This window comes from Tympanuchus pallidicinctus, unplaced genomic scaffold (genome assembly GCF_026119805.1).
Source record: "Tympanuchus pallidicinctus isolate F22 unplaced genomic scaffold, pur_lepc_1.0 scaffold20, whole genome shotgun sequence".
NCBI lineage: Eukaryota > Metazoa > Chordata > Aves > Galliformes > Phasianidae > Tympanuchus > Tympanuchus pallidicinctus.
Window position 1 is genome coordinate 9,690,479 of NW_026294722.1, and position 13,209 is coordinate 9,703,687.

Consider the following 13,209-nt stretch of genomic DNA (forward strand, 5'->3'; position numbering starts at 1 on the left):
GCCGATTGCTCACCACGGAGATCCCAGCGTGCTGCTCTGCCACCAACTGCTCTGCCCTTGGGTGGAAGCACGGCTGTGAGTGGGACAAGGAGCACAGCACAGCCCCTGGCCTGCAGCCCACAGCCAGCTCAGTGAGAGCACGGGGCCGACGCTGGAGCTGCAGCCACAGCTGCTTCAAGGGAGCGGGGGAGCAGCTGAGCTGCAGCTGGGCTCCTGTGATGGTGAACGCCCACCCAGAGGGGAGTGCAGCTGCCACCAGCACTCAGTGCTGTGGGCAGGAGTAGGAGGCTGCAGGGTGGGCAGGCAGCGCACGGGGCTGTGCTGGGACAACTTGCAGGCTGCCAGCACCGAGCCCAGAGCAGCTCTAGGAAAGCTGTGTAAGCAGCTTAAAGCAGTGACATTTCAACCACTGTGCTAAATCACGCTCCTCAGGTCACACTGTGCCAGGATGCACGCCAGCTTGTAAAGCCCCCAGAGAAGAGTCCCCAGTGCTGGAGGATCAATCAGGGGTGCTATCAGCTCCCATGTCCCCGCTCTGCTCCCACTGCTCTGTGCAGCAGTGTAGGGCAAAGGATGGAGGCAGAGGAGGGGATACACCCCAAAAAATTCCCCTACAGAAAACCACTGCTCACCTCAGTCCTCCTCAAGCAATTCCACCCACTCCCATTGTCTGTTTACTGGTTGCTGCATTGGTTCATCTTCAATGATTTCATGGGAAAGTACCAGAGCACAGACACATCTATAACAACACCCCACGTCCACACAGCTGCTGCCATGTGCGGGGATCAGAGCCTCCCAGAGGATCCCAAGGGAGGACAGAACTACACTGGCTGTCCACATGGCCTGGGGTGACACAATTCCCCACTTCCTTCTCAGTTTTGCTGAGCAGAATCACGCAAAGCCTGGAGCATTTGAGCAGAGAAGTGACAACACTGAGCCAGCCACAGGTGGCTGTGACGTCGCAGAGAAGGAATTACTCGAGCAGCTCCTGCTCAGCCCCTCTGAGACCTCCAAAACCAAATGGAATGCATTCCCAGCCAAAGAGCAGTGAGGGTACCTAATGGCTGAGGGATCAGAATAGCCCTGACACTCACTCCCCACATTCTGCTGCGACAAACCTGAAGGCACCCACGCTTTTCTGAGCTGCCATACCCCACTGGGTGTCCTCAGACTCTGCAGTATGGGGACAACCAGCCTATGCACAATTCCCCTGAACCCTATGGGGGTCGGAGGAGCAAGAGCCCTGCAGAGCCAGATCCCAGAGGGCAGCCAGGCACACTCCTGTGCAGCATGAGCCTGCAGAGCAAAGTCCCAGACAACACACACCCAGTGCTGCTCAGCAGCACCACAGGCACAACACAGCCACCGAGCAACGGCAATTCCAACCACTCACAGAATCTGGTGGCTGCCCTGCACAGTCCCAAAGCCCACAGACAGCACTTCCTTATCTGCACACGTCAGTACTCCACAGCAGCACATTTCTGAGGAGGATGTAAAGCTGTCCCACCAACACCCTTTTCTCTCTGCAGAAATCCCCACAGCTGGCCCCACACTCTGCTGACAATGCCCTCACACCACCGCCGTGCTCCCACAGCTTTTAAAAGGGATGAAAGAAGGCAGGGGACACCAAGGCACTGCAGAGCAGGACCCAAGGCTTGGGACTCGTGGGCCTGCCCAGTTCCATACCTCTGTGGACTCCTCCTGCTCATTGATCACCAGGAAAGCATCCTCGGTGGCCTGGCGCTTGGCGTCGGCGATGGTTTGCTCCATGCGCGCCCTCTCGGAGGCGATCATCTCAAACGCCTTCTGCTCTGCCTCTGCCACAGCCTTCTGCACCTCCGACATGGCCTGGCGCTTCACCTCGTTCACGGCTTCTTCTGGAAGGGAAGCTCAGCCTCACCAGCCTGCCAGGACTCTGTGGCTGCGCGGCCCCAACAACAGGGGATGGGCTGCCCTGGGCGCACCGCCGGCACCGCGCAGGGGCAGAGCCGAGGCAGCAGCGTGCAGCCGGGCTGTGCTGTAGGCAGGCTGCTCCTGTCAGTGCACTGCAGCGCCACAGCTCACCCTGGGCAACCCCACAACCAGGGCTCACCTGCTTTCTTCCATATCTCCTCGGTGACGTAGCCCGGCCCCGACCTGCTGCCGAACTCCCGCAGTGAATCTGTTGGAAGAAGAGCGAGGCGGGGAGGGTTAACGGGGCATAGCTCACAGCAGAGGGTTCCTCCAGTTGGAGCTGTTCATCAGACGCTCGGAAGATAAATCACAGTCCTTAATTAGTGCCCTGCATAATTTATGATGCAGTATAACCCGTTCCCATCTCCAGGTACCCTGCACCAACTGGAGATACAGGCGCACCACCAAGTGCTGCGTGCTGACCCCAGCGCCGGCCCCCAGCAGCTCACAGCCAGCACAGCAGCCGTGGGGACGCCCACATGGGGATCTGTGCCCACACTACAGAACTCTCGTGCTGCCTTCTATCCCTGCCCTTTTTTAATGCCTCGAAATCTCATCCGCCTCCTTTCAGCCAAACTCTAAAAGCCACTGATCCCTTCAGCTCTGCAATTCAGATCTGCGTGGGGTTCCCACTGCAGGGCAAGGGCTGAGCTACAAATGCTCATTTTTGCTGTCTGAGAACTCCCAAAAGTCATCCAAACACAGCTAAACCTGACCCAGACCCTAATTTGGGTACCTTTTGGACATCCAGGAGGATTCACTTTATGTATTAATCCAAACAAGTTGAATATTTATATTGAATTGTTAGAGTTGGGGGGGGTTACTCATAAAGGCCATCTGGTTCAACCCCTGCAGTGACATCAGGTTGGTCAAACTGGGCTTCTGAGCTTTAAGAATTGTATGCATTGAAGTCCTCAAGGTCAGAAATGATTTGGGTTTCAGTGAGAACTACGTGCTCTCAAACTGGGGGGGTGAGGACAGCTTTCCACCTGTAAGTTAATGCTTAGGACTGCCACAACGACAGATGAATTGCCATCCAAAGCAACTAGCAGCTTTCTCCCCATGATTTCATTAAGTGAAGTCAAGCTCATCTTTCCAGTATGTTCTATTTAATGACTCATCGTCAGTCTGAAGAGTTTCAGAGCCAGCAGTCAGCTGCTGTGCTGGAAGAAGAAATCATTGCCCACCACAGGTATGAAAGAAATGCCAGAACAGGGCACAGAGGTGGAGCTCGTCTAGAACCAAGGAAGCTTGTCTTTCCTCATATAAAGGGGCTTAGAAGAGAGATGGAGAAAGACTCTTAATCAGGGCCTCAGGTATCAAGACGAAGGGGCAATGGTTTGAAACCAAACGAGAGCAGATTTAAATTGGACACGAGGAAAACACGGCTCACAATGAGGGCGGTGAGGCAGTGGCACTGCTGCCTACAGAGCTGTGGGTGCCCCATCCCTGGAGGTGCCCAGTGCTGGGATGGAGGGGACTCTGAGCAGCCCGATCTGGGGGACGACCCAGCCCACAGCAGGGAGCTACGCAGATGTCCTTTAAGGTCCCCTCCAACCCAAACTGCCATCCATTTCTGTTGCACTCCTTATGTTTTGCTATAAACCTATTATTTGAAGGCCCGTTTTCAGATAAAACCCTTTTTCTCGTGCAGTTTCCCACCCAGCACCGCTCACCGCTGCTGATGGAGTCGGAGCTGCCGGGGCTGTGCCTGGCTGTGCCCAGCTCCCCCCCAGCCTTGCGTGGCTCAGCCTCACTGCAGCGCCTCTTCCAGTAGTTGAGCTCCTCACGGTCAGCCTCCTGGCAGCGCCGCAGCACGGCCATGGAGCGCCGGGTCTTCTCCACCATCTCCATGATGCAGTTCAGCGCCTGGAGGGAGGCAGGGAGGGAGGCTGTCAGTTCTTTTGCTGGTTGAGTTCCCCACTGCAGGTGCCCCAGGGGTGTCCCAGTAAAGTAAACCCAAAGTTATTTCACGGCAAAAGGATGTGAGCATCTCGTGGCATCATGTGGTATCTCGACAGTATTCAAACAGATACCATTGGGTCCCACGGCCATCCAAGCAGTGATACTGTGGGTGTTACCACCTCCTGGGAGCTCAGGCTGTGTCTGAGCTCAGCATCTGGTTTGGTCACCAACAGATGTGGCCATGCTGCTCAAGGTGGAGCGAGAATAAACTGCTCTCCCATGGCAGCAGAGTGCCCGTGCTGCTGCCTGTGCCCCCACGGCAGTGGGGATGTGTCTTTACGATTCATGATATCTCTCTCTCCAACCCAGAGGAATTGGTACCAGCACTCCATAGGTACATCCCAACTTAAAATATTCACCTACGGGGCCTTCTGCTCCATATCCACCCACGTGAAGCATCAGCTTTAGGGCATAAGTAAGCATAGGGCCCCTCTACATTTCTGATCAAAGCTGAATTCCAATTCCATTTCTTTAGGGGAAGCATTCCAGAGAAGTGCTTGGGTCAGCAGCCTTGTTCAGCACAGAAAAACAGGCTCTGCAGAAAGTCTGCCAGAAGTACCAAGTCTGCCCATACCCAACCCTGCCCCATACAGGCTGGCAACCCAGGAGAAAAAGCCTTCAACCAACCCCAGCATTGTTGTGTTTTGTTGTTTTGTTTTTTTTTTTTAATCTGTAAGTTCCACACACGTGCTGCACACAACACATCTGCACGCTTGTTGGTACAGTGCTGGCCTGGGCAGCTGCTGGAAGACCTGTGCAGGTTGTTCTGACAGCCAGCAGGAGCAGCTCTCCAGCACCAGACACTTGGTTCAAACTGGTTTTGGCTTCCACTGGGCGCGGGCAGAGAAAAAAATAACAGGAAACTGCTCCTGCTGAACTGCTTGTGGCAGCCAGTCCAACTGCTTTTAAAACCTGCATAAGGTATTGTATCAACAAGAAGGAAATCACTAACTGGAGCAGGTGAGCAGCGGGTCGCTGTGTCCCACAGAGCTTCCCACACCTCCCAGCTCCTTACATGATCGAGGTGCTTCCACTCATCAGCCCACTCCCTCTCAGTCAGGCGGTGGTCCACCAGCTCGTCCTGGTAACCTCCATTCAAACCTGCAACAAACCACAGTTGGAGGAGTGATCAAATGGAGCAAATGCTTTCAGTGCTGCAGAGGGACCTCGGCCCCAAAGCAACAACAGAGCAGGATTTCTAACCAGGTAGAGCTGTAATTTTAAAACACACCTCCAAGACATGGGCTAATTGCATACGGCTGCTCTGATCCTTGCTTGTGTCATTGCCTCAGAAGTGCTACAATCCCCTCACAGGCCTGGACCTGGCTTGCTGAAAAGGCAGTTCCCCGTTTGTAAAGCCACAGGGGCTCTGAGCTGTGACTCAGGTTGCCCGGCTGGAAACAGGGCTGTTGCTTCCACACACCCCTACCAGCACCAGGAGAGAGGGGAGGTCACACACTGCTCTCCCCACACACCACAGATGTCCTACATCAGTCATCTCTGAAAAGTTAATTTCTATTTATTTCCACATCCTTCATCTCTGCATACTGGCTTGGCCACAGTCAGCACCAACACCAGGTCCTGCTCGCTCCTCACCCCTGGTGGCTACAGCCTTATACCCACAGAAGGAAACTGCAGCTCTGCCTCTCCCTCTGTCTTCCTGCTTTTAACTTCTCACTATTTGACGTTCTCTCTGACTTCTCTGCAAAACCTCTCAACTTCCTTATGGGACACGCCAAGAATTACAACCCAAAGCCCTGCAGAGCTGCTCACCGAGCCCGCCGTGCCTGTCCCGGATCTCCCTGTGCTCCAGCATCTTGCCAGGGTCTCTGTACAGATGGGAGGTGGCGATGTCTTCCAAGGTGTAGTGCTGGAGGGGCGGTGGGGTGGGGTGGAACTGCCCACCAGGGTTCAGCATTGGGATGCTGAGTGCTGGGCTGTGCCGGGGCGCGGGGCTGATGGTGCACACACGCTTGGCAGGCGGCTCCGTCGGCAGCGGCTCTCTCTCAAAGCTGCTGTCATCCCTTCTGTAACCACACCAAGAGACACAGGGTTTCGTTAGCGCTGCATAAACAGGGAAGGGAAAGATGAACAAATTGAAACAGCAGAATTTGGGCAGTGCTGATTTTACCGGAGGGGTGAAGGAGGGAGCTGAAACAAACACGATCGACTTGTGAACAAATCCACGGAATGACCTTGCTAAAAGGAGTTCAAAAAATGCCCAAGTGTTGTGATTCATCTTTCTGAGCACAACCAAATTAAGATTTCACAGCTTCTATAAATTTGAAGTGTGCTCCACATAATTACATAACGACTTTTACTTGGAATAAAGGCAGCGAAAACAAAACCGCGTCCTTCCCTGTGCTGAAAGTGCCTCCACCTGCTGCCTTCCTGGCTCAGGCACTTGGGTGACCTGCTCCCAAACAAATCCCCGTGGGCAGGGTCTGCCTGAGAGCCCCTGGAGAGGGTCTGCAGCCAAATGATCAGTGCTACGAGCAGGAGTTACAGCCATAGACAGCAGTGCCTCACCAACAGCTGTAAGGAGCGCTAAGATCCTATGTTTGGCCCAGAACACAGTTTAAAATTCAAATTCACCTTCACTGCTGTCCAAAAACATGACTTTGGGAACAGAGTGGCAAAGGCTCCTCTACCTGTCAGGGCTGTGCCTCTTGCTGTTCCCGTTGACCTCGATGAGCAGCTCTGAAGAGTCGGCCGGGGAGGAGGCGGTGTTGAGAAGGATGTGCTCGTGCTGCGCCAGGTACTGGGACGGCGTCTGCTTGGCAGCCCGGGCGCAGTGCAGCAGCTCTCTCTGGAGCAGAGGGAGGTTGGCCTGGAAAACATCACGGCTCTGCTTCATACAGCCTGCATGGACACGAGCAGCTTTGCTCAGAGAGCATGAACAGCTCGAGCCCGGGGCCCCGCTCAGCATTTCCCCGCTTGTCACGTCTGCGCTGGGCAGACCTACCTGTGTTTTCTCAGAGGCTGGGGATGGCCTGGGGCCGGCAGACACAAAAGCACTGTGGGAAGCTCCCAGCATCTCGCTGCCCCAGACACAATAAGCCAACACCTCAAACACTCTAGATCCCAACATTTTCAAACTGCAGAATGGAGATGGGTTTGTCTCATTTACCCCTAGCGCACAAGCAGACATATGTGGCCCTCATTACAAAGTCAGCTTTCTGCGAGCCAGTAGCACGTGGCAACGGCCATGGTCTGTGCAGTCTGTCTTGGATAAGAATAGTTGTGGAGCTTGTTATGAGAGCTTCCCCAGCAGGGACACACTGCCAAGCAGCACAGCCCTGCACAGCACTGCCAGCCCGCCCCACCAGCTCCTGTCACCTTCAGGAAGGGGATCACAAACGGCCGCAGGGGGAAGTTCGTCGCCTCTTGCAGCTTGCAGTGAAATTCCTCGATCGTCACTGTTGAGTTCTGAGAAAAGAATTAAGAAATGAAATGACTGTTTGTTCTTATTTTTAGGTGCTTGGAAAACAGCTCAAAACGAACAGAACTAGAAAGGAGACTGCATCTGCCACAACAGGACTGACAACGCTCACACCAGATCCTGCCTCACACAGCCAAACAGACTCAGGCCAACGGAGCAGAATGACTGCACCAAACGTGGGGGGCTGTGGGCACTGCCAGCACCAGAGCAGGTGGCAGCAAGCCCAGCTGGCACCTCCTGCAGCCCAGCCAGGCGGCCCAGGGCAGGCTGGGGACGAGCAGCAGCTCCAGCTGCTTCTTCTCTCTCTTCCAGCTCAGCTCACCCAAACCATCCACCATCCACGAGGTCACCAGCAGCCTGCTGCTCCTATACTGATGTTCCCAGCTTGGGTGCTATCTGGAACAAGCTGCACACATAAAGTTTATCCCTGCAGCAATAACTGCCATCAGGGGGGACAGCGATGAGCAGAGGAACTTGAACACTTTGTAATTTCTTTCGCTGGTGGGTAAACTGATGTGCTGCCTCGCACCCATGGAAATACAGACAAGTGCTTGCCTGCTTCAGCAACAACATTTGGTGCCTGTGAAGAACCCTGAGGCTGCAAACAGACTCATGTATGCTCTGCCCATGCCAACCTGGGGAGCAGCAGTACTTCAGGCTGCCCATGGCCCAGCTGTGTTTGCTGCATGCTCAGCCTCTGAGCAAGGCTGCCAAAAGCAGAGATCAGCTCAGAGCTGTGCTGGGCCATGCACCAGGTGGCAGCTGGCACAAGGCTGTGCTCCAGGACCTTGGCTGAGCGTGCACAGGGCTGGGCAGCATTCCTACCAGTCAACTCGTACCACTGCAAGTACTGCATCCAATCCTGCAAGGCCTGTTCATTTCTTTCTGAAGGATGTTTTCAGCTCTCCTTACATGCAGAGGGGCAGTGTGTGCACTGGGTGCACCAGCAGCAGCAACCCTAGCTCTTGCATGACCAAGCACAGAAGATGCAAAAAGTCATTTACCAATCCCCTTCCTGCTACTGCACTGTCAGGCTGCCATAAAAATGAACGCAGCTCAGTGACAGTTTGCCCAGCCATGCACTTCTTGTAGGTGCAGGGAAAGCACTGAGGCCTCCTGCTGCAGTGCCAGGCTTTCTATCTTCCCCAGGCCTCGGCAGTGCTGGTGGGGCTGCACTGCAGTACGCAGGATGGAAAAAGCCCACTAAATGCCCCCTGTGCTCAGCACTGCGTATCACGAGTGAGGTGCTTGAAGCACTGAGACATCCTCTACATGTTCAAGGCCTAGAATTGGATTTCTTTCAAAAAGCAGCAGGCACAGAGAGCACCCCCACAGCTCAGCATCACCCTTTCTCCCCCCAGCAAGTTGTGCATGCAGCACCTGCAGAGCTGCAGCAAACAGGATGGTGGCCCAGCATGCAAGGCCCAAAAGCTCCCTGCAAGATGCTCTTTCCAAAACAGCACCCAAAGCCATTCATCTGTATTTGCAAAGGTGCTCGGGCACGGAAGCACCATCACCTCACCAGAAATCACACATCCCTTCTGCTCTGGGCTTAGGGGTGCAAAGAAGAGAATGCTTCCCTGGCAGAAAAGGGCTCCTGGGAGTTACTGGGAGCAGACCAGGAAGCACAGCACTGCTCATGGCTTCTAGTGAGGAAGGCAAAGAGCACCAGGCATGCAGCTTCTACAACAAAGTATAGTCCCAAGCCCTCTGGGTTTCCATAAGCTCAGCTGCACCTGGGCTCATGTCAGTGCAGTGGGACAGATTGCTTTTGAAATCCACTGAAGAAAACAAAAAAAAAAAGACAGTGCATTTACCAGAAAGTACAAACAACACAAGCTGTGCTTAGCCAACATCTCTGCTTGCAAAGGCCCATGATGTTGTGCAATGGGGGCACGTGCTGGCTGCTGGGATCCCATCACTACAACGCTTTTGCAAAAAGAAATGTCCCCTGGGCTTCCCGGGGAGCAGCTTACCACCAGGGCCAGGACCAGGGTCCGCACCTTCTCCCCGATCTCTGGAGAGATGTCATTGCCAAACTGCTGCAGGGTGGTGAGGAAGCGTTTCAGCTTGCTGAGCTGCCGTGCGCCGCACGTGGCCGGGAGCTGCTGGTTGGTCAGTGAGGAAGAGGAAGAGGAGGCCGGGCCGTTGCCAAAGCGCTGGGGTGGGGATGGTGCCCCATTGAGCGTCGGGGGGGAATGGTTCATCCCGTTGGGCACTGCAGAACGGAGACAAAAGTGTTATGGCACGAGATGGGCACGGCCCCGAGGGCTGCGTCCCGCCTGCAGTGTGACCGTACTCCCCGTGGGGCTGAGGGGAGTTTGGCAGATGCGGCTGTTTGTCCAAACCAGTCCCATCTGTGATCGTGTCTCCTTTAAGCAGAAGGCGTGATGAAACTGACTGCAGCTTGGGAAGTCCGCATGGGATTAGAATAAATTGTTGACATCCCCTCAGTGCTGTTGTGCAATCTGAAGTCGTGTCTGGGAAATGGTGAAAGCAGCTGTGCATGGGGGGCCCAAACTTCAGATAAACCCAGAATGTTAGAGGTGAAAAATACACCACGGTAAATACAGCTGTGGCTGATGCACAGGGCTGGCCTTAAAAGTCCAGAGCTGAACTGTGCACCTCTCCTATGGAGACAGGCTGAGGGAGCCAGGGCTGCTGGCCTGGAAAAGGCACGGCTTCAGAGTGACCTCACTGTGGCCTTCCTGTACCTGAAGGAAGTTTATAAAAAGGAAGGGAGCAACTTTTTACACAGGCAGACAGTGACAGGACAAGGGGGAACGGCTTTAAACTACAAGCAGGGAGATTTAGGTCAGATGTTAGGAAAAAACTCATTACCCAGAGGGGTGTGGTGCTGGCAATGCTGCCCAGAGCTGTGGGTGCCCATTCCTGCAGGTGCCAGAGGCCATGGATGGGCCCTGGGCAGCCTAAGCTGAGGGCAGCCAGCTTATGGTGGGGGGAGGAGAAGCTCCCAAAGCCCCTCCTAGTAGAGCTGCCACAGGCATGGGAAGGCGTGTGCTGGCCTCAAAGGAACACAGCCTGCCAAAGCTGCCAACATTCCCACTGCAGCTTCCTCAGGATTGCTCCTTGGGTCTTCCAAAGAATCACACCTGGGAGGGTTTTTCAGAGAAAAGTACAGAGGCATTGGAGCAGTTAAACCACCCTGAGGCACAGCAAGGCTCCACACACCTGGAGCTGTGGGGTGAGCACAGAAAGAGGAAGCACAGTCAGTTGAGATCCAAAGGAAAGATAACGGTGAAGAGAGCAACCAGGGCAAAAGGCTTTTCTGGGGCATAACAAAGACATACTCCTTTGTGCAGAGAGCAAGGATGAAATGAATGTAAAGACTGAGGACAGAGCTGTGAAGGTGAAACGGGCTGATGCCTTCTGTTCTAGGTCAGTGCAACCAGAGAAACTCCTTGCCACACTTCCCCACGCCAGGAAAGGAACAGAGATGACCTGCAGAGATCAGCAGTACCTGCCATAGCAGCAAATATTGAGCTCATTTAAAAGGCAATGGCAAGTACTCACAACGAGCATTGGTTCTGCAGTAAACATGTAATAAAGAGAGGTAAAGCCACCCCAAGCAGAGCAGTAATGCACAGCCTTGTGCCCTCCAGAGGCTGCAGCCAAGGGTTCCCCATTTCTTTCTTCTTGTTGCTCTTAGCAAGGGAAGAAGGACAGTGGAGGTTGCTGTGTGTGGGCAGGAAGGGGCAGGGGCTGCAGGGGAGCACAGGGTGAGCAGGAATATGAAAGTCATCCTCGAAGGCTACACCACTAAATTCTGCAATAGGTACCAAACTGTCTCTCCTTCTTTACATCCCTTCACAGTGCAGGGCGTGCAAAGGGTGGCTCTGAGCATTGCCTCTGTGCACAGCCAAGAAGTGAAAAGCATGAGTAAACTTCATCACAGCTTGTAGTGCTCGCCCTACTGAAGAGGCCGCGAAGTCATCAGGCCTCAGCAGATTCAGGTGACTTGGCCCTTAACAGTGTGCCAAGCAGCCTTATTGGAAAAATTAATTTCTATCACTCTGCTAATGGTCTTTTTCTGCCTTAGCAAAAGGAGAGCCATTAAAAAACCCTCCGTGTATAAAGCCAGGGACAACGTGTCTGGCGGGATAACCCAATGATTAGCACTGCTGCCAGCATCTCTCAGTGCATTAGCTGGTGTCCTGAAAGAGACTGAATGGCAACGCTGTGAAATCCCCTGCCAAGATGAAATGGAGATGCCCCAGACACTGCTGTGGGTAGCAGAGCAATACACACACAGCCAGGGGACCTCAGTATGGAATAAGGGTGAGGAGAGAATGAAATGCCCGCGTGCCACGAGTGGGGTAAGGTAATTCCATGCTTGAGTGTAAAACAAAACAGCTGTGTCCTAAAATGATGCTTTTAGATGATGAGATTTTAAGATGATGGCTTAAATGTTTTCTAAAAGGAAAAAGCATGAGCCTGTGTTCTTCCTGCAAGGTGGGGCTGAACACCCATCCCACCTGGTGAGCTGCCTCCGAGCAGCGCCCTGCAGCTTAACGGGAGAGGTTATGGAGCAAAGATGGAGAACAGAGAACTTGGACAGACAGTGAGAAATTTTTGAGGCTGTGAAATTAAAAGAGGAAAACTTTCTAATCTCAGCTGCAGAAACGCTGTCTGCAATGCAAGATACAGCAGAGTGGGAATTAACTCTGCCAGATACAGCACAAAGCTCAGCTCCTGGCTTCTTTGAAGCCAACCTGATAAAAGCCTTAAGGAGGTTATTGCAGAAATCTGCACCTGCATGGAGACCGACTTGGAGAGACTGTGACAACACTGGGACAAAGCAGGAATGGGCAGGGTTGTACTACAGACCCCACGGTACGTCCTGCATAAGCAGAAGGAAAGCCCCAGCCCTCGCTCCCAGCTGCGCAGCTCTGTGCTGGCCAGCAGCCTGGCAAACAGGGAGCCCTGCCAGATGCTGGCACAAGCAGAGCTCCTCATTGCCGGGCCAGTCCCTTGGCAAAGTGATTTAGTGGGGGCTTACGTGCAGCTGGGGTGAAGGAGACGGGCCGAGGGCCGCCAGGGTTGACGGGGGGCAGTGGCGGCATATTGGGAGGAGAGGACCTGGTCTGTATCTTCACTTCCACGGGCGAGCCGGGCATCACTGGCACCCTCTTCTCACCAGCAACTGTACAAAGAGAACAGCAACACGTTATCAACAATCCTCACAGGGATTGCCCTGCCGAGCACAAGAAGCGCAGAACTGCAAAGGCTTTCCCTCCATTAAAACTGCGGAGGGATACCGAAACCACAACAAGCCACTCTTATTTTAACTGTAATAAAATAACAGCACTAACGTAACACTGCCAAACACGACTCACACACACCTGGCCATGCTTTCACACCACGTGTCTCTCACTGGCACACTGCTGCACGGCCACAGCACTCACACCAGTAACAGCTGGAGGAGCACTGCTATGTGCGCAGGAGCTGCCCTGGCTTGGTGCAGAGCCCTGGTACCCCCTTGCCCCTTGTCCTCAGCTCCTAGCTTTGGGCACCAGAACATGGCCACACGTCCACCTTGATTCCTCTTCTTCCCCTCCTCCACTGTGTACATACACAACTGGATTTTGCCACGGAGAGAAACTGAGCCTGAAACAAATCTTAAAGGTCTTTTTTTTTCTGTTCTCCTAAAGCATTCCTAGGGCACGCCACACGCAGCATGGAAGCACCAGCAAAGAAAGCAGGACTAACCTGGTTAAACTGCAGAGGGGGAAGAAGAGCCACAGATTTGATTCCCTGGAATATAACCAGCTAGCACTGTGCTACCAAATGAGAAAGAAGTTACCCACAGTGAGGGTGGTGAGGCACTG

The 13,209-nt window shown here is 53.9% G+C and overlaps 1 protein-coding gene and 1 long non-coding RNA gene across 9 annotated transcripts in view; both read right to left on the bottom strand.

Annotated features, from left to right (window-relative positions):
• The window catches only part of LOC128081179 (uncharacterized), a 123,231-nt gene that overhangs the window by 41,121 nt on the left and 68,901 nt on the right, over positions 1–13,209 (bottom strand). The window lies entirely within an intron of this gene.
• Positions 1–13,209, bottom strand: part of CBFA2T2 (CBFA2/RUNX1 partner transcriptional co-repressor 2) — a 51,604-nt gene that overhangs the window by 2,228 nt on the left and 36,167 nt on the right. For 7 of the 8 annotated variants that reach the window (XM_052684121.1, XM_052684129.1, XM_052684127.1 and 4 more), the window contains exons 2-10: positions 12,381–12,524; positions 9,337–9,578; positions 7,258–7,347; positions 6,570–6,748; positions 5,692–5,945; positions 4,934–5,019; positions 3,630–3,822; positions 2,093–2,161; positions 1,687–1,877 (exon numbers count right to left, since the gene is read on the bottom strand). In XM_052684121.1, coding sequence (XP_052540081.1) covers positions 1,687–1,877; positions 2,093–2,161; positions 3,630–3,822; positions 4,934–5,019; positions 5,692–5,945; positions 6,570–6,748; positions 7,258–7,347; positions 9,337–9,578; positions 12,381–12,524 — 1,448 coding nt within the window. The remainder of the gene's footprint in view (positions 1–1,686; positions 1,878–2,092; positions 2,162–3,629; positions 3,823–4,933; positions 5,020–5,691; positions 5,946–6,569; positions 6,749–7,257; positions 7,348–9,336; positions 9,579–12,380; positions 12,525–13,209) is intronic. The other variant, XM_052684122.1, reaches the window with a different exon arrangement.